A 24111-nucleotide genomic window follows, 5' to 3' on the forward strand; every position below is an offset into this window, starting at 1 on the left:
AGGTGAGAAAGTGGAGTTGAATGATGGAGAATGTTCACTTCAAGACAGGTGATCCAATGCTTACAAGAGACCTCAGGAGCTGAAGCACAAAGCCCTAAACCCAGGCACAACAGAACTCAGTCAGCTCTTATTTCACTACCTTGGGAAGATGCTTGAAAGAATGAGCAATGCTCCTTGCAAGGTGCTGAAGGTTAAAGAGCTGTTTGGCATTATATACACCTATTTGTAAGTTATACATCAACACCTGTTTGTCGTGCATTGAAACTATCTCCATACAAAGATGATGTCCTTAGGAGCAGCAAAGACAGCATGTCAGTTTTAGGATAAAGAAGCTTGCAGTAATGCATGAAAAAGCTCAGATGTGTATTGCTAAAGATCATTTGCTCCCTCCCTTGGAAGAAGAGTATTTAGGAAAATGTCACCTGGCAAATAGTAATAATTTTTTTTTAAATCTACATGACAAAAATCTCATTAAAATGGGATTAAGGAATTTGGAACAGTTGTAGAAAATCAGAAGACTAATTGAAAAAGTCAATCTTCATTGTTCCTATTTGAAAAGTAGAGCCATCTTGACCATCATTATCTACAGTATCTTTCAAATTCTTCCACAAAATGCTTACAGTAGTGGCTACGATCAGGTTTAGCCACCCCACAGCATTGCCTTTTACTGCCCTTTAAGAAGCAGGCAGTAGTTCTCACAGCAGAATGCCCCTAAGGTAAGTAGCAGTCACTTGCACTAGGTTTATTGGAATATGACTGAAGAATGCATACCTGACTTTACACTGTAGTTTTCACTCAAGTATTTAAAGAAATCAGACCATCAAGCCCCATCAAGGGGCAACGTGTCATTTTCTCTCTTGCAAAATGAGTATTGAAGGATGAATTTGGGTAAGGGTAAGAAAACTGTCATTTAAACCAAATCATAGCAAGCATCTGCCTTACTTCAAAGATCTCATTCATGGTTTTCAGAGTCAAGGTAGTACATTGGTTATATTTATAAGGAAATACCATCCCACATATTACAAGGAAAATTGGCCCATGCTGAGAAAGAAGTGACAAGGCATTTACATAGTTAATTATAGTTAAGAAGACAACACCATGAAAATCCCGTTGCATATATATAACAAATACTTTACGTGTGAAGGAAGATTATCCAAACAAAGTACACTGGGGGAAATAAAAGCCCAAGCAACTGATATGGGTGAGAAAATGCCAGAGGGTAAAACTCTGCAGCAGGTCAGACCAGAGCTGCCATGGGTCATAGCAGGAAAACACAAGCACCGTGTCTCCTCTGCTTGCCTCATCTATTGGCAGCTGTAGGAACAGCATCCACCAAATAACCAAGGAAAAACAAATTCTTACCATTACAGTTCCAACAGAACATCTTGGTGCAGTTTATGTAAAGATCACATAATGCAATCGATTTAAAAGCTCAGGGGAAAGCTGCCTCAGGAATACCAGTTGTGAAAGGAATCTAAGTGACAGGAAACCATGGAAGTGAGAGAAAGCAATGTGAGCATGGTCCAGTCATTGCTTATTTGGGGGTTATGTGCCCCCAAAGGAAGTTATTCAATATGTACATTTTATTGCAGAAACTGAAGTACAACACAAATTAGTCCTTTAGGAGATAGCAGCTTTCTCCAAGCACGAGCTAAACCAATGATCCTCATCAAAGATCACTGGATGGACACCAAGAGATCACAGCTCCTCTGGCAGGCTGTGTCAGCAAGCTGAAATGTAGATGCTAATGCATTGAGATTGAAGTGATGGACCACTGGCAATAGAAGAATAGGACAGGAATCTGTTACTAGAGTTTTGCAGAAAGTTTAAATCAGTTCAGCTGCAGCTGAACAGAGGAATTTCTAGCTCCTGACAGTCCTTCTAGTGCAAAGCAAAATAGGATTTCTACAAACATTACTGAGCAAATACAAATGTTTTAGTGCAGTGGCAAAGGCTTGGGGTCACTTGTTTCAGTTTAACAGAAAGGTCCAAGAAAAGCCAGCTCACAGTTTTTCTAAACCCTCTGCTCTTTCCATCCTCTTCAGAGAAAGATTACCTGGCTCTGGTCTGCCTAGCTACCACACCATCACATGCAGTGATTTGGGAGAAGAAAAAACAAGTACGAGTCTGACAAATTTTCCAAGTGGATAAGGGGCAGCAGAAAAAACTGCCAACACTGAACTCCTGTAGTCTTCGCTGGACCCAACCTTTTTTCTTCTCCTCTGAAAGATTTATCCATTTCAGGTTTGTGGTCTCTCTTTCCCAATAAGACACCTTCATCTTAAGAGTTCATTTACCAAAGACTTTGTTCACTAAAATCATGGCCATCTCAGGCACCTGAAGACAAGTACAGGACAGGGACACAACTAAAGATATGGGAGACAAAAATACACCACATGAATTGACAGTGGTAAAGAGAGGCCAAGCTACTTTCCCAAACCTCTGCCTCAGGGCCCACCAAAATGTATGGGCAGGAATCCCCTTATGATCATGATAACCAGTTGCCAAACTAGCTCGAGTCAAATGTCTCTCATCTGCCAGTCAGACAACACAGATGTTGTACACTTGGGTTACTTCTCACATACCTGAGCAGCTTCTAAAAAATGAGCAAGTGTGTAACATGCTCATCCCCTCCCACATGAACGCAAACAGCAGCTGCAGTGGGCACCCTGTACAGGGTGCAGCCCACGCTGGCAGAACACACAAAGATAAACCTTACTTAGGAATGCTCACGTGCTGGGTTAAGTACTGCGATAATTAAATCGTTAGTCACATTGACAAGTGGGTCGAAGAGGCTGGAAACATCTGATGCAGTTTGCTACAGGCAATCACAGATTTACCACTGATGCATCTGTCACACACAAAGATGGGCTCAGACCCAAGCATCTGCAACAGCTCAACTTTAGGCTATTTCCCAGAAGTGAAATGGAACGAAGACACCAGCCCTGCATCCCCAGTGTTGTAAAAAAACCAAGAGCCACTACCAACCTACTTCATGCAAGCAGCCGTATGATTTCACACACTCAAAATACTCATTCGGGGAAAGAACTTGCAGAGGCTAATCCTTATCTAGGGATCTGGGAATTTCCCTTCCTGAAATTGTCCCTGATAGTACTAACTAGTTATCCAGCATTTTTATATCCCCAGTCTTGTTACGTGGCCTATTTCACTTGGCTACTGAGTAACAAAAGGCTCTCAGGGTCAGCAGAGATTTGAAGAATTTCAGTAAATACCTAACCACCCTCTTCAGTATCTGCCACTCACATAGGATCAACTCATCTTTGCAACAGTTTTCAATCTCCTCTAAAGTAAAAAACTGAAAGTACTTCTGTTTGTCTTAATGAATAAAATTTTACACGAGAGCTGATGGTGAAAAATTGGATCTTGACCCCAGAGCACCAGCCCTTGTTTCATTACCAGCCTCAAAATTCCTCCCCACAGAGCAATATAATTAGGAATGGGGGAGGGAGAAAGGCAAAAATGGTAACATGTATTAGGACACCTCACTTGTTGTGCTGGTGCCACTCCACAGAGAAGCTTGTGCACCATTCCCAAGTCTAGAATTAATTGTTACTATAGAAGCCTAAGGCTTGTGGGGAGCCTGTTTACTTGCTACTTCCCGCAACAGGTCAACTTTCAGGAACAGGAGCCTGTAGGAACATGCACAAAGAGGACAAGATTCACAGCAACAAGGTGAGGTGGGTTGTTTTTCCCCAAAAAATTTTTATTTGAGAAAGCTGACAAAAGTCTCCCAAACAGTCATTACAGGTAAATCCACACCAGTCCCCCACACCTGCTCCCCAGTAACTACTCCAGTACAGTGAAGATCAAAACATAACACCAGAACGATGAGAGTGTAACAGTGACCTGGGGAACTTAAGGCCTCACCATCATTTTGAAGATAACTTTGTACTCAGATAAGGATGGGGAGAGGATATCAAAACAGACAAGACTGGAAAAGACTTTTTCTTGTACTGTCTTTTCAAGTTATATAAAAACAAAAGCAAAACCTTAACAGATCTACAGGCTTCAAACTGTAGGACCTAAAACTACCTTCAAATGACTTCTGTCAGTCCTGTGGCACTGCTGCTGTTCTGCACTGTAACAGCTTTCAAAAACATACAAGAATAAAATGGATGCAAGGGCAGAGGAGTGGACTTAGGATCCTAATATGGCTTTATCAAAAAAAAAACAAATTAAAAGCAATCAAAGTACTTGCAGTGGAATTAACAACTCCAGGAACTGGGGAATAGCAAAGAACTAACGTATTTAGATGACAGGAGATCATCTTTACATCCTCTTTTCCACTGCCTCACCCTGGACAACTGTTTCCTTCCTAGTAATAGATCAGACTCAGGTGAGAAATTATAAAACTATGCTTTTTTGAAACTGCTAGGCTGGGCCAGGGCCACGACAACCCCATCCCTACCCAGAAGTATCTAGACACAGGACACCAAAATGCTGTGCTGCTGAACCACTTGCTCTGAAGGAATGCAGAGATGATGACAGAATTGCAATCACAGCCTAAAGACTGCAACAAGTCCAGGAAGTTAACCTGCCTGCTTTTTCCCAGCCTGGCTTTTTTAACATAGTGCCATCTGGACAGCTGAGCAATGGTGAGAAACTGCTGGCTCTTGCTGTCTAGTACTGCACAGGAAAATAACAGGTCTGTTGAGGGCACAGTACAGACTGCCCCCTCAGATGTAGAATTAGCCTATTTCCACCCTGTACTGCCTTTTTTCAGTTCATCCACATTCTTCCAACTCCTCTGGTACACTGCACAGAACTACTGCACCCTCAGACCTCAATGCACGGTACAGGCCCTCATGCCTCACATGAGCATCAGCTCACCCTGCTTTGAGGTCTCATAAAATGACATTCAGCCAGCTGCCTGGATAGATGAGAAGTCTCCTGCTCAATGTAAGAGCAAGTTTCTTAGCATGACCTGCTCCCATCTGCTCTGTGACTGTATCTGAACAAGGCCTCCCGCACAAAAGGCTCTTCCTGACCAAGGTTTTCAGGAAAGCTGCTGTACCATTTCAAAACAAGAGAGGCAAATCCAAGACAAACATGTAGGGGAAGGGTGGGACCAAGGCTGGACAGCTTATTTGAGCAAAGCAGGCTTCTTTCCAAGCTCATATACACTTCCAAGCCTGCCTTAGAAGGCTCCCCTTCCTCCAGGCTGAATCACCATATGCTCAAGTGCTCTGACCTGTCAGCACAAAGACACCAGCTCCCACAGGGAGAAACACAGAGGTCCACAACAGGGACCAAACCTTGGAAGACCCTCTATTCTCAGGCCCTGCTGGAATGATGAATCCTATTGCTTTGCACTCATCTCCATTTACTTGAGGCTTAGATCCCAGCTGGTGAGGACAGGGAATCTCCCTGCTCTGCCCCAGTGTGACCTTCATGCCACCTAAAGAGCACAGCAGGGTCAGGTGGTTCTGAATAACACTGCAGTCACAAGACAGATGGGAGACATCATCAAGCCATGATTATCGAAGGAGAATAGACAGCGCAAAAAACTTCCTGCAGCTGTCATAGAAACATCTTTTTTTATTTAATCGCTGCCCCAGGAATACCCAAACCCATCATGACCTCCCCCACCCTCAACATCCAACAGGATTTCACAAGTCCCCCATTGCCTCTGATGTTCAGGCTCCCCTCCCCCTTTAAGGTCCAAGTTCCTCCTGAAAAGCTCCAGTCAGTGGGTATCCTCTGTGAGATGGCTCTAGGAGGCCATGGCTAGGTCCCAGCGGTGTCCAGCTGGGTCTGAGAAGAGGGGAAAGAAGATTTGCTCCTTTACTCAATCAGCTTCTTGGCCTTGAAGAAGCGACGCAGGTAGAAAACCTGCCAGGTGGCCAGGCCGATGAGACAGCACATGGAGAAGATGCTGAAGTACAGAACCCGTGTGTTTGTCGACTCTGAAACAGACAACAAACCATTGCACCTGAGTCTGGCATCACAGGATGCACACAAGATGGCAAAATTCCCAGGACTTCTTCTCCTCCCCCATGCAAAAGCAAGATAGCATGAAGCCAAGGGTACCTGAGAAGAAGCAGCACTTGAGAATAAAAGCAGAGGGAACAAGAAGGATAATAAGAGGGAACAAAGTGAAGCTGTGGTTAAGGAGCAACACTGAATGGAACAGAGTAATTCTCATTAGAAATGGAGACAGAAAGAAATGATTTCTAGAGACAGAACAACAAGACTCAGTGACTGCTTCAGGTTTCCCTTACTAGGAACAGAACAGGCAGAGACCACTGTAATTGCTTGATCTCCAAATGCTGCCCTAATAACACATTTAACAGAAATTAGGGTTTTTAGAGTTCCATCCCTCTGAAGGGGCACACAGTCTCTCACCATTTGTGTCCCTCATCTCCTCTTCTCGTTTCTTCATATAGGCAAAGTCGTTAACGATGGACTCTGAAAGATCTTCCAAACGTCTCAATTCTACTTCCAGGGGTTTCAGTTTCTCCACTTTAGCAATCTAGAAAACAGAAGAGTCAAATCACTGAACCAAAACCAAAAGCTCCCACATGGGTTTTTACTGCCAGTTTGAACCACTCCTCCCCACGCGCTACAGATCTGGGGCATCCTTCCCCTCGGGAAACACCTCTACGAGCCAGAAACTACCATTGCATAAAACACTATCACTTCTCCCACCTGTTTTCTGAAACACACTTTCCTACTACTCCTCCTACACAATGGAGGAGCATAGCATGCATGCAAGCACACTTCTTCCTTATTCGGTTTCATGTTAGCTTATTCACAGTTGGCTTCTGAGGAGTGGGTCGAAGCTCTTGCCACATGACTAAACCTCCAGCGAGTATAAGTCACAGACTGAGATACTGTGACTAACTTACCTATGTATACGATACAGCTCCATAGGCACACAGGCCATCAGCACCGACACTCCCTTCGCTAATGCCCCAGAGAGCCTGGTTCCCAGCCTAGCACATTGATTATCCCACAAGAGCTCGGGGCTTTTATCCCTCAGACAGAACCTCCAGGGCAGCACGGGCTCCTGGCAGGGACCCCGGAGCCACCGGGTGGCGCTGCGGGGCCGCTGCGGGGCCCGGCTCCCGCCGGGAACAACCCGCACCCCCCAGGAGCGCGGGGCCAGGCGGGACATCGCTGCTGTGCACAACGCCCAGCCCGCGGCTCACACGCTTGGTATCCAAAAACAAAAATCCGCTGCAAAATTCAATCAGAAAACACAGCACACCATAGCAACTGTTCGAGTTGAATGTGTAGACACCTGTCTCTGCCCCAGCTGTAGCTACAACCTGCCACATGCATTACATAAAACCTGTGACACAAAGACACTAAGCTTACTGCAGATTTTGACCCTTCTCCAGGGTTTGGGTAACTGCAATTCTTTAATAGAATTTGTCACTATTAGCAAGAAGTGACAGGCCCCTGCCATGAAGGCCAGATGCTGTGTCCCCAAGTAATGCAGCAGAGGAAAAATGAGTTAGAGAAAACACACAAAGCACTTGCAGTTCACCACCAGTCTCAGCCTCACAGGATTATTCAGATATGAGCTGCATGATGGCCATCTCTCAGTGATCCACAATGACAGGCAGGCAAGAGGGCACCCAGCACGAAGGCATCCCCAAACTGCCACTCCCAGATGCAGCTGCCTGGGCATCAGAGCCAGAGCTGAAGAGATGCTCATGACCAAGCCAGTGCTAGCTAATCAGCCCTTCCACTGAAGGGTCTCCACATGACACACATATCCTAGCAAGCAGCAAGCCATCTAACAATCATCTGAGGGTTTTTATGCTGAGGCAAGCTGTACATTATAGCTCTGCCAGCACAGCAGTGTCAGTTTGGAGTGTTTGAGAGGAGGGGTAGGAAGGAGTAGGTTAACCCCCTCCTGCTTTCTAGCCAATAGGTTGTAAAGACAAAACCCTGTGGCCTGGACACATATCTGCCTGCAGAGACCTTACAGCCCAGACTCTGCTGACACTGCTAGAGCAGCAGGTCTGTAACACACACAAGGTCTTGGGCAGCTGTACTGACAAGCTAGCCTCACGCTGACCAGATCCATTATCTTTCTTGAGGGCTCATTTCCTCATTCACATAAGGCTACATCCTAAAAAGAACATCTGGAGTATCAGCACCAGGATAACAACTCCAACGAGCTTCCCAGGGGTCACTTAAAGATTTGTCAAAGCATAGCTCTCTTCTAGCATAGAAAGAGATACACTACAGCCAAAAATTGATAAGGAGTAGTCAATGTGGAAAAAAACCCTAGATCATCAAGCATTCTTAGTGCCATCAGAAATCTTTTCACTTTTATAAATCTTAATTTCTACTTCTTGAATGAATAAAGTTATCCCTCCCAAGCAGAGATAATTAAGATATGACATTGCAGTTAGATTTTCTAATCTGGCTCACTATCCCAGCTGCTTTGCTCCCAGAATGTCTGGGTCTATGAAAGTTTATGAAGCCAGACTTGGACAATATCAGTGATCCTCATTAAACTTCCTGAATCGAGTCTACTTGCAGCAATTCAACAAGAAGGATTAGGGCTGTACAACAGGTCACTGGTACCCAACAACACATGAACACCACAAGCAAAAGGCTCAAAAAGGCTGCAATTCCACAAGAGAAACCCAAGCAACATTCCTGCCCTCTGAGACCCTACCTGTCAAGTCAAAACTCACAACTATGACAGCAAACTGAGAAGAGAGATGGTGAAAAAAAACCCACACTGCAAAGTAGTGTGGTTAAACATCTATAGCAGCTGTACAAATAATAAGTCAGTTTGAGTCCTTTGTAGACATCTGTTCAACAAGGCTCAATACAGTCTACAACTTTGAGAAGTCCTCACAAGTCAAGGATGATTGCCAGGGCTGCCAAGATCTGCATTTGGTATCAAGTGGGACTGCAAGTCTAAATTCTTCTTTTCTTGTATTTGTTCATGGACCTCTTCCCTCAATGAGCATAAGAGATGCACTTATTCCAAGACAGTTTTATCAGTACCACCAGTGAGTGTGTAGATACATAGGCATAAGAGAACTTTTCTGCACAGCAATGGTGCTTCTAGGTAGCACTACAGTAAAGTAACTCTAGAGTATGCTGTGGGGTGGTATTTAAAGGGATTTTGTAAATATAGCAAACAAAATCCTCCCAGCTATGCTCTCAGGGATTCACCCCATAGAATTTCAACATCTTGCAATCCATGAGTAGCAGGTTGATAAACAGCTGGCCCTATGAGTGCTCCACTCTTCCCTGACCCCCAGCACATTTTTACTCTCCATGTAGGATGTGCTCCAGACTGACTTATGCTATGACTGCTCTGTTCTTCCCTAACCCCAAGCACCTCCTTACAGTCCACATCGGAAGTGCTCCCAGCCAACTTAAACTACACAAGACCAGACAACCCAAAGTTTGAAAGGATATAAAGACACCAGCATTACCATCTCAGATTTTTGTTAATTTTCTATCTGGAACCATGCACAGCCTCCTGTGCTACCCACTCTACTCTACGGCATCTCCCATGCCCTTATGCACAGTGGACACAGCAATCATTTGCAGGACTCTTTCTCCACCAATAATTCTCATTTTCTCAGGTACAGGCTCTGTACTGGGGCATGACTGATCCCAAATTCTAGTGAGCCAAAAGCATGATAGCTGCCATAAAAATTCAGCCTCCAAACCAGTCAGGACTGTCTCAACCACAAAATAACAGCTACTCTACAGCTAGCTCTTGGGCCTAAGCAAGCTATGTTCTCCTAAGATGGAAATGTCGAGGCTTTTATCCCTATTTCCAATGTCACGCCTTCAAACCAAATACCCATTTCACAGCAGCTACTACTCTGCCAAACACCTTTACATTGATACACTGCCAGTTCTTAGAAACACACAAAAGCCATTTCAGGCCTCCTGAGCCAGTACATCTTACAGCCAGGAAGGTAAGAACAGTAACACTGAAACTTGACCTTTAAGAGAGGGTCTGATATTAAATTCAGATGACCTCTGCTGCAGGGGCTGGGGAAACTTCACCTCTCAGTGTCTTGTTGCCTCTAAATACCTATGCCCAGAAGCTGGGTCATGCTGTCCTAGTGAAGAAATTCACACAGTCTCCAGTTCCCAGAGTACAGAATCAATTCTAGTTGATGTTTGTCTTTTTTTTTTTTTTTTCTCCCGTAACACAAAGCTTCACTGCAATTGTAGTTTGCAGACAGGCTTTCATCACCACTGGGAAAACAGCTTCCCATCAAGAGCCCAGATCTACAAAAGCATCACGTGAATGCTGGGAAAGGGAAGCCTGCAGTGCAGGCAGCCAGGGGACATACCTCCTCATAGTTCTTTGCTTCAACGCCATGCTTCATATCCAGAGTCACGAGCTGGTCCGGCATCCTCCCTGTTCCTGGAAGCATAATGAAAGGATTCCTTGTGTGAAACATTCAGCCTGCCAGGAAATCACCAGCTCTTCCCACCAGTGAGGAAGAACTCAAATCCCTCCCCTCCCTCCATGTCTGCAGCTAACTGCGGAGGCAGCACAGTCCAGCCTAAAAATACAGAGACTTCACAATAAATCCTGGCTGAAGGAGAGCCTCCCAAATATAATGAGAACAAGCTGTAACCAAAAGCACTGAGTGTCTACAAGATGCAAATCACTGTAAAAACTGCAGAGGATTAGAACACGCACACCAGCTGCTATGAGACAGCCAAGAAAGACAAGTCACCAGAGGGACAAATATTCAACTGGGAGGCCCACGTTCACAGGAAGTGAACAAGCAACTTGTCAAGGTTACTGGGGCTGTAAATGGCTTTAAATGGCTGTAAATGGCATTCAAAGGAGCGACTGATAAACTGCTCCAACTGAGGAAGGTGGCCTATGAGGACTACTGACCCTTACATGCTGGAATATCTGCAGAAGCCAAGGCAATCCCTTTACCATCTCAGATAGCCAAGAACCACACTGCTAATGCAAACCCCAAGAGAGCAAGAGGCTTCTGAAGCTGGGAAAACACTGCCTCAGAGAGCTGCCAGCTGGAGCCACACAAACAGCACATAAGGCTGCCGTCACCAGCAGAGTAGGTATCTTTCAAGGTTGGTACCTCCAGGCTAGGGAAACCTGTGGCTTAAAGCTACTTTCAACTGTTACAAACTGTCACATCTGAGAACATTCACAAGAGGAAAAAAAAATAAGATAGTCATATCAGATGCTCTCAAAAATGCTGCACATCAGCTTATCTGAGTATCATTCTCTACCACCCACCAAGAAAATGTCTGTATGTAACACATTTCCAAATCCCAGCATGTTGGGACATACAGCTGTCCTCAACTGGCTGCCAGCAAAACATAAGGTCTGAATTTACTTAAACTATGAATTTCAGAGTCTCTATCCAGGAGCATGTCCAATAGTCACATTTTGTCTCAGAAGGCTGCCAGGTGGGCATTCCCTCAGTCCACAAACAAATTCAATGTACAGGTTATGCTGGGTCACTCCAGTTAGACCTAGGAAGTATTCCAGATGTTTGATACAACATCCCAATTTTTTTTTTCTACCACCGACCGAACAGAGTAGAATCACCTTCTACTGCTAGCAGGACAATGCATAATTCACTGATAAGATGGTGCTCATCAGCTACAAAACGCTTCCTAAGTTTATTTATGGGAATGCACTATACAAGAGCCCAACAGATAAATTACGATTAGAATAGAATTTTGCTGTTTTCTTATAAAAGACTGGTTACTGTAAGAATCCCCTGAAGTCCCAGCACTGTTCTTTAACAGACAGGCTGGTCAATAGATTTGATGAGTACTCCTTTCCCCAGCCACAAGTTTTGACTGCCTCAGACGTTACTGGCATGCATGGAGATAGGCAGGTAGGACAGACAACAGTACCTGTAGAAAATATTCACAGCACACACTTCAGTGGGAGTTTTTTTTTAAATTATAGCAACTTGATTTGAGAACTGAAGTTTGCAGGAAGAGATGAGAAAGATTAGAAGACCAGTGAACAGAAGAACAAAGCTAGAAGAATTAATTTGCTAGACTGGAAGGGAGAGCTGCCAAGAGGCTGTAAGAAACCAAAAACCTTAAAGCTACCACGTGCAAAGGGACGGAGAACAGACATTTTGCAAGAGGCCAACATTGTCAGGAACTGGCAGGGAAAAACTCAAGCTGCTCTCCTATAAGTTTACTAAGCCCAAGGCAGCTCCCTTCACAGTCATCAAATCCTCTGAAACCCCTTGCTTCTCTGGCAGCCAAGGCTCAGCACAGCAAGCTGGATCAGCAGCAAAGAGAAAAACAGTAGAGATTCAGAGATCATGAACTAACCTGATGCCTACATTCCTGATACCTACACTCCTCAGGTCTTCAAGAGGTCATCTCACATGAGCACTGAACTGTTTCCTGGGAAATTAGGGGAGCTCTTAATTTGCAAAGTCAGTGGAAAAGCAGGATGGTTGAATTGAAAACCAAAAAGTTTTCCCACAGGAATTACAGAAAAAATGAATCCTAACACTTTTAAAGTTTGGGAAGAGAAGGATTACAGAAGGAGCATACAGTTAAAGATTAGCACACAGAAGAGCCCTAAAGGGAGAATGCAGTGAAGACAGGCTGATCACCTGAGATCAGTATATCATGGGAGAATAAATGTGCCTGGGAGCAGAGCACTGGTCAGGAAGACAGGACTATACTGCCTGGAAGAGGGTAGAAAGCCCATCATGCAAATACCCACAGCTCCAAGAAGCACCCTAAGAATTCCTCCACTCTGATAAGGTGAACCCTCAATATAGGATCTCTTTCTCACTTCCTCTTCCTCATTTCTGTGGTTAGGGATTGAGAAATCCCAGTTGCTTGGACCCTTAAGATCCAACTGCTCTAGGTTTCCTCTACCAACAGTTTGTCTCTTTCAATACGCCACAAACATCCTCCTTGGCTGCTGCCCTAAGTCCTGATTACTTACTTGATGAGACTGGGAAAAAGACCCTAATCTTTAAAGAGAAATATGGGAATTAAACAGGCTTGCTAAGTTCCCCCACTCCTATGCTGACCTTACAGAGGAAACAAGGTACTTCCTTGTGACGTGGTTACTTCTTTCCAAGTACCTTAACCAAGTCCTGCAGATGATCAAGCCTCACAGTGTCATGTCACTTAATACTTCCTTGACTTCCAGCACAGACACAGGAGGTCTGCAGATACTCCAGGTGGAATCTGGGGCACCTGGGTCTAAATAAAGCCTCCAGAAGAGGATCCAGTTGCTCAGTTGATGAGCTCTATATTTTGGCAGCTCAGTGCCCCACAAGTCATCAAGGAAGAAACTGCATTTAGAAATACTTACTCCTCAACCATATTGAAAGCTTTAAAACAAACTTGCAACAAAAGAGTCAGGGAACAAACATTTGCTACAATCAAAACAGTCGTAAGGGCTCAGTCTAGGCAAAAAACTTCTGCTCTAAAGCACCGAACTAAGAGTCTAGACACAACTAAAGAAAGAAACCTTTCCCACTTCAGTGTGTGATCACATGGAAGCTATGAAAAGGTCTGCAGGACTGTCTGGAGACTTCTCAAATACCCAGGTGTTGGAAAGTAAATAGCATGAGTGACTCCCAGATGAGTCACTAGTGCCTGCATGTCTCAATGTGTTAGGGAACATTTGGAAGTCCTACCTTTGGAGTAAAATAAAAATATAATCCTGTGCATTTGGAATCACTATTTTATCTGTAAAATACCATAGAAGAGGTGTTCCAGATCCCTCCCAATCCCAGCAAAGAATATAGCCTTCTCTTTCTGTAAACTTCTATTCAACTTGCAAATTATTTACATCTTGTATATAGAGCAGAAATAGCAAAACAGCAGCTGCCTTTCAACTGATTTGAGGAATGCTGCTAGTGAAAGCTCTGTGAAACACTCTGGGATCTTTTAGGATAAGACCTAAGAAAAACCAGGCCCAAGGAGCATAACTCTGAGAAGATGGCGCACCTACAAACTTGCATGCACTCAGAGCACCACTGATGAAACTAGAGCCCACGTTGGCCACTTTCAGCATGTTTGTCCTGAAGCTGAGCTCGGGCAATACATGCGTCACACTCACAGGAAACAAGCCTCAGCCCTCGTTAGGCAACCATCCTTGCAGCACAAATGCAAAACTGACGTCCCTGCTCATTTCCCCTTCCCTTTACTGACCACCTCAAGAGCAGTTGTGGGTGCAAATCAAGGACACATTCCCTTTACACACACAACCCAACCTCATTTAACAGTTGTCAACCTATCGCAGGATAGCTACCAAGAACACATTGTGCACAGATCACATTCTAACAAATGGGGAAGAAATGGCCTGCTGGGGTGAAAGAGAGGTCCTGGAGATGATGGCACCCAGCTCTGCCCTGGCCCAACTGCAAGACGGGGAGAAGCATGAACTGGCAAAAGACGTGTGGTTTGCTCACTGGTACTGCCTCTCATTGCAACTGTGGTGACCTCTGCAGGAGAAAAGCCCAATTCCCCTTTCAGAGGAAACCCAAGTGCTCTACACAACAACCACAGACTATTACTTCAGATGCAACACACAGAGCAGATGTTCTGCAGTGAGACTGGCCACAACCTCCTGAAGATCAGCTTTAAAAGTCAAAAAGTGTTCTGTGGACCACTTTACTCATATTCCTAATCCACACAGCTATGCAAACTTAATCAGAAGCTAGAAACAGTCAGCACAGGTTTCATTTCACTTACCCACAGGAAGCTTGCTCTCAAAGCAGGCCTCAAACATATCATAGTCTTCAGTGGTGAAGGCAAACTTGCCCTTGCTGGCATCCTCCTTGGCATACAGGATGTGCCCAGCTGAGTCAGTTATCTGTAAGAGGAACAATGAAGGTAAGACACACAATACTTTGCTGCCGTGAGCTCATGATGCCTGTGCAGCAAGAGTAATACTAGCCTCCCCTTTGGATCTGCTGCTTTCTCCTTTCAACAGTTTCCCTCCTTCTCTGTGACTACATCAATTCCTCCCCTCCTCATCTACACCAGGAGCTGACAAAGTCAGAGTGACTAAGAAGTAATTATTGACTCTTAGATCCAAAAACCACCAATCAACCAAAAAACAACACCCCTCACAAAAAAACCCCACCAAAAATCTATAGACCAAAGAATCAAAAAAATCCCAAACTGAAACCCACTAATTTCTCTTCCTCCTATGAATCCCAAATATAGACTACATGTAAGAACTGTAGCTGAACCAAACTGCCATTCATTGTCTTTATTTTGCAAGCAAAATTCTTGAATTCCCATAGCAACAGAGATAGGGAGAAGATGTATGGGACAAGAGTCACATTCCCCAGAAGATGAAATGGAGAAGGGTACATCTGTTCCTCTAAAAACGAACCACGAGTGTGGCCCTGAATTACACAAGGTTTGGGTGCCAAGATCCATAAAAGTGGCCACTTCAGAGGACAATTCAGACTACACAGACAGAATAATGACTGCTTTGCACTAAGTCTATAAAACTACTAAGAATAGGCAAAAACTGTGGAAGGTCTACAAAAATGCTTCAACAAAGAGTATAAAAAGAAAGGACACGCATTTCATGACGCAAACTGAGAATAATTGTGCTCAATTAAAGGCTCCATCCAGCTAAAACACTCTGACTGGGCAGAGGGGTGAAAAAAACGGAAGGTGTTACAACACTGCATGAAAATGAACAGCGTGTATTCCACTGGAGGGCTTCCTATTTTCCCTCAACGCTAATTTTTAACAGGTATGTCTGAAACAGCATGGACACTGAAGTTTCTAGGGGTCTTTGAAAGTTTTAAGAGATGAAGAAAGTAAAAAGCTTGGGAATAATTTTAATAATAAGACCAAAGTACACAAAATAATTTGTGGCATGGAAAAGGTAAGTCAGACATTCTCTTTTATTCCAGCCTTTTTCCCTGTACAAAGGCCCTGCAAAAGGGCTACCTCCCCAGAACTACTCTACAGAAACACTCTTTATTCTTATTAAAGTACCTAATTAACTCCCTGGCACTGGATTTGAAACAAGCGTGGACCTACTCATGGATGAGAGCTGCTGCACCAGGCAGGAAAAACAATCAACTATATAAACTCTCACACTTTATGGCATAAACCATAGCAGGCAAGACTTTAGGAACAAGCCTCCTCTATATACGCATTATCCCACAATGGCCTTCTGAGAGATTTGTTGTAGTTGCCCCTGCACCATACGCTGTCAAGCGTCTGAGAACAATGAGGAGCACTGTTCCCCATGCAGCAGCTCAGAGCTGCACCTGTTTTCAAGTGGCAAGCAGATGAAAGCACGCCTGCACAGCCAGGTGCAGGCAGCTGTGGGGCCATCGCCTTGCCACAAGCCACCAGGCACTGGGAGGCACTGGGAAGCACTGGGTCCAAGTGAGCAGGCCCTTCTGCAGTAAAGGACTCTATATGTTTCACGACATGGCGCGTGCTGTTTTAGTAGAGGGGTCATAATTAACCAAGATGCCTCATCAGCATGACACCATACATTCCACACACCAGGTTCTCCATCACAAAAAGTAGTGAGAACAACGTAGCTCTCAGATGCCCCTATTATTTTGAGCACTATTTTCCTATGCCTTTGTAGGCACCAGAGCTAATCTTTATGCAGCTTGATCCACTTTTGCCCTTTGCAGCTCGTGAAAAGCATTCTGGACAGCAAAAGCTCTGCTATCCGCTTTCATCAAAACTGAATAGCATTAGCCAAATCAGCCAAATACACTGCCCATTCAGCCGGCGTGCGAGGGCGGGAGAAGCTGCTAATAGCCCAGCCAGAACGCTTGTGGGGGAGTCGGCCTGAAAGGAATTTTTCATGCTACTTTAACGTTATTTACGGTAAGGCAATCCCCTACAGACAGGGCATTGTTTGCCCTTGACAAACAGCCCGATACGGTCGGGCCGGACAATGGGGCAGAGGCACGTGGCTGCCAAAGAGAGCTCAGGCACCCAACGCCCCCCGCAGCAGGCAGCTGGCAGGGCCCGCGGATTCCTCCAGAACAGAGGGTGCCACTGTCAGCGCTGGGCTCTCACACACACAGATCCCAGCTCACCGCAGGAACCGAACTGAGCCTGGACACAATTAACTACCACCCTCCTCCCTCCCCTGTTCGGCAGCCCAATCCAAGAGGCCAGAGCAGACCACCCAGTGCAGAACAGAGAGTACCTGCAGACATCATGCCCTGAACTGACCCTTCCCACACAGACCACAGAGAAAGCAGGCACCTATCAGAGAGGTTTCAGCACTTATAACAAGCCCAGCATATTGGGAGGACACAGCATACCTGAACAATAAGAAGGAAAGATTTTCTCCTTTGTAGCTTTTCAAACTGACTTTTAAAAATGATGACTTTTAAAAATTATTACATTTTATGGGTTGAACAAAAAATAACTTCTATAAGCAGTATGACCCGGATACCAGCTTCATCAGCAAAGCCAACCAAGACTCAAACATGGGATTCACTGGGTCACCATCACCTCCCTAGGTACATCCTGTGTCATAAAAGTAAGTTTTAGAAGAGACCTTGGGGTCAACTGACCCAAGAGTGGGCAACCTGAGAACCAGGAGGCTTGGTTGCCAAGCAGTAAGAGACAGATGGGAACATGGCACACCATCTCAAATACATGTGCTTTACCAGGCAAATACCACGTCCATATCTTAAAGCCTTAATGCTGCTTGGCCCTGCCTATACACAGATGAGTTTCCTCTAACAAATGAAACAAGAACAGAACAACATGATTTTAAAAAAAGTAAGACTCTAGAAGAAGCCTTCCCTAGCCATAACCAAGAACAACTGTCAATAATGCCAGGGCCTTCAGGCATTGGTAGGCAGATGCTGGAAAGGCAACCTGGTTTCAGGAGGTCTGAAATACTCAAGAACACCAAGTTCAGCAACTCCTGAGCAGCTCATTCTGTCTCTGTTTGCATGCTTACTATTGAAATCTTTGGAAATGCAGACAGAAATAAAAAAGGGAGCAGAAGTCTTGTAATGAACTGACTATGTAGCAACAGACCTTAATCAGCTAGGTTGGAATTTTGAAGAAAGCCTAAGAAAGGCAGATTGTGGGCAGAATTTAAGTGAAGTTGTTGGATTAAAGTGAAGCTGTTGAAGTTTTATAGCTGCGTGTCACACATCATGAATATTCTGCCAATCCTGTACTTCCTGAAGATCCTTCAGAATAATTTTCTTCCCTGTAGCAAATATCTGCCTACCTAAAATCCATGCAAGCCGCGACACAGCGAGATGAGAACAGCCATTTTGGGTACCAGAACCTGGTACAGCAAAATTTTCTCAGCCCCCATTCCACTGTGCCAGGATCCCGTTGTGCCAGGCCCTACGCAAGGAGAAGCCCTCGGAAAGCCACGTCACCATAACTCTTTCCTGTTCACACGGTGTCAGCAGCCTGGCTACAGCCTTATCGCAGCGGCCCATCTCGCCAGGCGCCGGATAATCTGCACCGTGTGCGGATTAAATGGCAGACTGCGGGACGGGCCGCTGCAACCCGATCTTTGGGGAGAAAAAGCTCCTATTTGGCTCAAGCTAAAACGTTGCCCTGGTCCCTCGCTGCCCAGCACCCGGAGCTCCTGGGCGGGCTGGTGGCCCCTGGCACAGGGCGAGTCCCCGGCGCGGTGTGGGGCAGGCCGGGGCCGGGCGGCTGTCGGCTCACGCGTGGGCCGGTGTCACGCGTGGAACACGTCACCCCTTCCTTCCTTCCTTCCATCCATCCCCGCCCCGCACGGCCGGCGATGGGAGGCGGGGCCGCGCTGTCCGCCCCGGCCACCCCCGCCCCCCCGGCCGGTCGGGGCCGCACCTTGAGGTTGGCGGAGGGTCCGGTGGAGGAGCCTGGCGGGGCGCTGATCTCGTACTCGCCCGTGACCAGCGTGTCGCGGTGGATCTCCTCCCGCAGGCACTTCCGCGCCTTGCCCGGCAGCTGGAAGGAGATGGGCCGCACCGGGCCCACCAGCAGGAGCAGCAGGAGCAGCGGCAGGAGCGCGGCCCGCCCGAGGCGGGGGCGGCCGGGCAGCGGCAGCAGCGGCATGGCGGCGGCTCCGAGTGCGGCGGGCCGGGCCTGCCTCCGCCGCACGTGACCGCCGCCGCCGCTCCTGCGTCACAGCGGGGCGGGGCGGGGCCGGGCCGCCTGACGGGGCGCGGGGTGCGGACCGCGGTGCCGAGGCGTGATCCTTCGGGGGGGCTGTTTCGTTATGAAACAAATGAGTAATGAAGTTAATCCAGTAATAACGGAGGGGAGCGACTAATAATGGTCTCGCTTATTAAAGAATTGGAAAATTCGAGCAAAACGGAACCGTGCTCTGAGGCACAGGAGCCTTCTGGGGATGCAGGAGCAGCCTGATCTCCGTGAGGCTGCCTCGCGGCCGAGGTCCTTCACTGGGAGAGACGCTCTCTGTTTATCGTGTGGGGTGTTTTCGTTGTTTGAGGAGTAACTTCCCTCTTCTTCACACAAAAAAAAATCAGTTTTATCAGATGCATCAGTGCCTTGCAAATACCATTCAACAGGAGTATCCAAGTGTTTTTAACAGCAAATAAAATTATGATAATTTTTGAAGACAGACCATTATTTTTTTTTCCTCTCCTTTTCCAGCATACACTCAGATCTACTTTTTCTTTTTTTTTTTTTTCCTCTTGACACATTTTACTCTTTAGGGAGACAGGATTAAATAACCACTGACCAGCTTTGGGCTGCTGCTTCCCCTGGCACCACATCGTCTCCATCCTCAGCCTCCTGGCCTGCCAGTGCAGCTGCCAGGAAGAACAGGCACAGGTGGGAGCAGTGACTTGTTCTGTGGCATGACCTGCGAACAGGGAGGAGGAAAATTGCACAGGTGTGTGGTTATGATCACCACGGTTGCAGTCAGCTCCTACGATAAGCTGCAAATATTTGGGTGTGCTAAGATGTAAGGAAAAGCAGGAAGAAATAAATGGATAGTAACGTTGCTAGAAAGCAAAATATCTTTTTAATTTCTGTTAGCTAGAGTAAAAAATATTACACCATTGTTCCACTTTTATTCCTTAAATGTCACCAGCTGTGTTCTCTCTCTGGTCAAAACATGTCTTTAATGACAAGCAATGACAAGGAGTAGGTACAAACTTCAATCTAAAGCAAATTTCATGCTTGGATGTTCACCTGCAGAGCATTTTAAAGAACGTTTCAGCGCTTTTGCCTGCTTGTGCTCACACTTACTGAGAAAATATGGTGAAAGTCTCCTGCAGAAACAGACACTAAGCCCAAATGTACAGTGGTAGAGTGACCTCACTACTTTGAGGGAAATAAAAAAACTTTCAAAAAAAAATTCACAAAATTCACAAAAAAAGCCCCCAAAACAACAAAAACCTCCTAGCATTAGACCTTTGCCTGTACTTTAAGCTCCAGTTTATTGTTTGAAGTGGGATTTTCAGTCACTTGATGGACATTTCAATACATTTTTAATTCTCTTATCAGTTCACAAACCTTCCCTTACTTGGACAATTAAATTATTTGGAAATGTAACCATAATAAAATAAATATTTGGCTCTTTCTGCAATATGTCAAAGTATATTTGCAAATGAAAACATTCTTTCCATTGCAGCACTTAAGGCAGAAAGAGCTATTATTTCACAAACTTTAAGAAACAGAGATTGCTAGGATATGAAGATATGAAATGTTGTACCATAAAATTCCTGATAAAACTGGCACAGCATGACAAATTTATTCATGCAGAACATTCTTCAAACCAGTGATATGTATCCAGCCTTCTAACATGTTTAAAACATTCAATATTGCCTTATTTTCCAGAGGAAGTGGCTCATTCATGTTAAAGTAGCCTCGTTTTCTAAAATCAAAGTGTGAACTCAATCATCAAAAAGCAAATAGATGACTGACTACAATCCCTGTCTTATTGTGGCCATTTTGTCACGGTACATTTTTAGATGAGTTACATTTATGACCAACAAATTCATCCTCTGCTTTTTGTTGTAGTCTCCTCCTGTGGATGCATTATTCTAGAAACTGCCACACAGGCTAGTTCAGATCTAATTATAAAACCCCCTCAGAGATCCTTTGGTGCTTCAGTGTGTTATGAAATAAAATGGTACAAAGCTGCTGTGAGTGTCTTCACAATCCCCAGCTTTTTTTAAAAGCATTTAAACATGCAATGGGGCAATTTCCCTTGAGTGTGCAAAGAAACTTAGAGCAGAGGGAAAGCATCTGAAGATCCTTTCAGCTGCAGGTTAGGAAATAACAGTCTTGCAGGGACATGCCTTAATGTTTCCACATAGTGGAGGCTAATAAAATGAAATGCTTCCTGTAATTCAAAAACCCTGAACAGAGGTGAAAGAGAGATTGATAACTTGTTACACAACTTTGCAGATGAAGCGATGACCTATTTTAGCTTAATCTGCTGTGTTAAGCGTTGTGGGAGCTCAGCAGTCAGCTGGAGGCAGGTATTCCTTCTCTCTACCACCAACCCATAGACAAATGGGTGTCTCCCCAAAGTAAACATTAATATCAGCTGCCAATCGTGACACACTGACAAAATTCAAGCTATTTTGTTTGTGTGATAAAAGATATCTTTTATCTTTCCAAATATCCCTAATGCAGTTTTATCGCTGCCTTGAAAGTGATGAAGAGAGCAATGAATTATTCAGCTTTCAGTTCTGTTTTAGCAAAAGAGCAATGGAAACCTTTGGATGTTTCAAAAGTCTGAGACAGCAAAGGCCATTGAAGAAAATATGCCTTTTCACACCAAATTTCTAATTTTTTCCCAACTGGCAAAGTTCACAGAATGTGAGCAGTAGTCAATTCCTGCCACACCAAAATTATCTTTTATCTATGGTAAATGGCAGAAAGCAACACTAATTTGCTTTCTCCATGAAACAATGTGTATGAATGTGTATGAATTACGTAATTAGACCTTTTTTTTACTGCTTCTGTGTCAGCTGCTGTGGCATTTTTGCATTTTCTTCTTTTGGACAATAAAAAGTTGAAACAATGTTCCTCTTAAAAACTATTCTAGATTTACTTTTATGTTCTAATCCTTTTGCATTCTGTCTTGCACCTGGCAATCCACTACAAGCTACTGAGAAAATGCTATAAAAATTACAAATGCTTTACAATGCGAATCAGTGTTTTTACTAACCATGCAAAATTATCCATCCACCACTTCTAGAAAGTGCAAGGCCACTCCTTTTAAGGGGCTATATTTGAACTCATTGCTGGGATGTAACTCTCACAGTCATCATTGTGATCCCAATCCAGATAGAGATGCTATTCAACCAACTAAAAATAAATCAGTGGCTGAACAGCCATAAAACAGCATTGCACTGCTTTGTCTCTCCTGTAATCTGTCCCAGAGATGACATGTACTGTGTGCTGGCCATATAGCTAAAATATATAGCATTTGGGTGAGAGGCATGGAACAAAACAACTTTAGATATCCAGAATCGTTTAGAGTTTAATCCTTTGAGGAGATGAACTACTGTTACAGTATATTTATACGTATCTGCTTCCATTTCACCAAGTGACTAAAGTTACTCCAACAAAGTACTTCAAAATCCTTCATGGATGTGAATTGCTTGAAATCAGCTGTATGGGGCTCAATCTAAATTATGAGTTCATTTAGGGAAACAAAACATCCTTCATCAAAGACAGACCAGATTCAATCACAAACAAACCACTTTGAGGAAGCGAGCATTCATGATTCTTCTCTCATCTCTCCCCAGAGCTTTTCCTGCTGCCAGGCAGGTTTGCAGCTTGTAAGGCGCAGCCTGACAGCCCTCCCATCTTTTTGAGGAAACCTCCCACTTCTCTTCCTTGCAACTTTCACCTACTGCCCTCCTGGAGTTCAAGGGAGGTCCATATCCTTTTCCATTCCCAACAGATGGCTCCAGGTAAAGCCCTGCTTCTCCCACAGCCCCAGCAGCATGAACCATGTCCAGCAGAGGCCTGCTGGCCTTTCCTGCTCACCAGCAACAGTGTTAGGATTAACTTTTCCAGCAAACACCAATACAGAGTTCAACTAGAAACCCCCAGCCTCTGCAAGAAGCAGCTGGCTTGTTACCTCCTCTCAAACCCCACCCCTGTCCTCCTCTGACCTTTGTGATAAACATGTCTCTGCTCAGGGAGGGTAACAAATTACTGTTTGCACAAGCTTTCAAGAACCTCTACAAAAGAGGTTTTGTTACCTAAGCCACAACTGTAAAAAAATACAAGCTTGGGGTATTGTCTTGTCTCAATAGGCAAATTCTCCAGTGTTAACTCATACCATTATTTTTCTTTCAGTTGTGAATCACAGTGAGGCTCAAAACAACACAAAAGAGAGTATGTTTGATGTTCGGGGCATAACTTTTAGTTATTTTTTCTTAAAAGACCGTAGCTGAGATCCATCTGATTAAATGCATATCTCTGCATCTCATGGGCCGTGGGGGCTGCATTCCCTTTCCAAGCAATGGGGAGAAATAAGTTATTCTAGAGAGGACTCCTCATCCTGAACCAGACATCTAAATCTGGTTAGATAAATCTCACTCCAGGTTTCTTCAAACTGAATTTATGCTGAAATCAAGACCTAATGAGCAGTTACCTTGTGCAGTGATGCTCTGCACGAGTCTGACTGTGCTGTCAGTCAGACAGCTGTCCTTGCCCAGTGTACATCATCTTAAATAACAAGTGCTTGGCCAGGTCCACCTCCATGCAGCTCAGCTCAAGGCCTCACCCACCTCATCCCTACCAACTGATGGGGACCACCAGGCCAGCTTCCAGTCCACTCTGACCAGCTCCTCCACTGCCCTCTCTCTGATGGAGTCTACAGATGGATATGGCATAGGACAATGGAGAAGTCCACAGCAGAAAGACAGGATATATTTGTTCCAGCATCAAGCAACTATGAGTTAGACCTAACTGGAAGCTCTCAGAAGAAGACTCACTATCCTTTTTAAAACTCAATTATAAAAATCTGGATCTTTCTACCAGTCATATAAATTTCAATGCTTTTTAATATTGCTGAACTCTTTAATCAAATGCTTTCCAGAGGTGCTGACCAATGCTTGTAAAGGTGTTTCTTTAGAATCAGTTTCAGATTTTGGTAACTGCAAGCCTGTCACAGAAGCTATCCTCCTGTTGTACCTGATG

The 24111-nt window shown here is 44.8% G+C and overlaps 1 protein-coding gene across 1 annotated transcript; it reads right to left on the reverse strand.

Annotated features, from left to right (window-relative positions):
- Positions 1-3699: 3699 nt before the first annotated feature.
- Positions 3700-19072, reverse strand: TMED10 (transmembrane p24 trafficking protein 10). The gene is made up of 5 exons (XM_030240144.2): positions 18802-19072; positions 14701-14821; positions 10314-10387; positions 6367-6493; positions 3700-5927 (listed from the first exon to the last, which is right to left on the reverse strand). The coding sequence occupies exons 1-5, from the start codon at positions 19027-19029 to the stop codon at positions 5806-5808; spliced, it is 672 nt and encodes a 223-aa protein (XP_030096004.1). The 5' UTR covers positions 19030-19072; the 3' UTR covers positions 3700-5805.
- Positions 19073-24111: the final 5039 nt, after the last annotated feature.

This window comes from Serinus canaria, chromosome 5 (assembly GCF_022539315.1).
Source record: "Serinus canaria isolate serCan28SL12 chromosome 5, serCan2020, whole genome shotgun sequence".
Lineage (NCBI taxonomy): Eukaryota > Metazoa > Chordata > Aves > Passeriformes > Fringillidae > Serinus > Serinus canaria.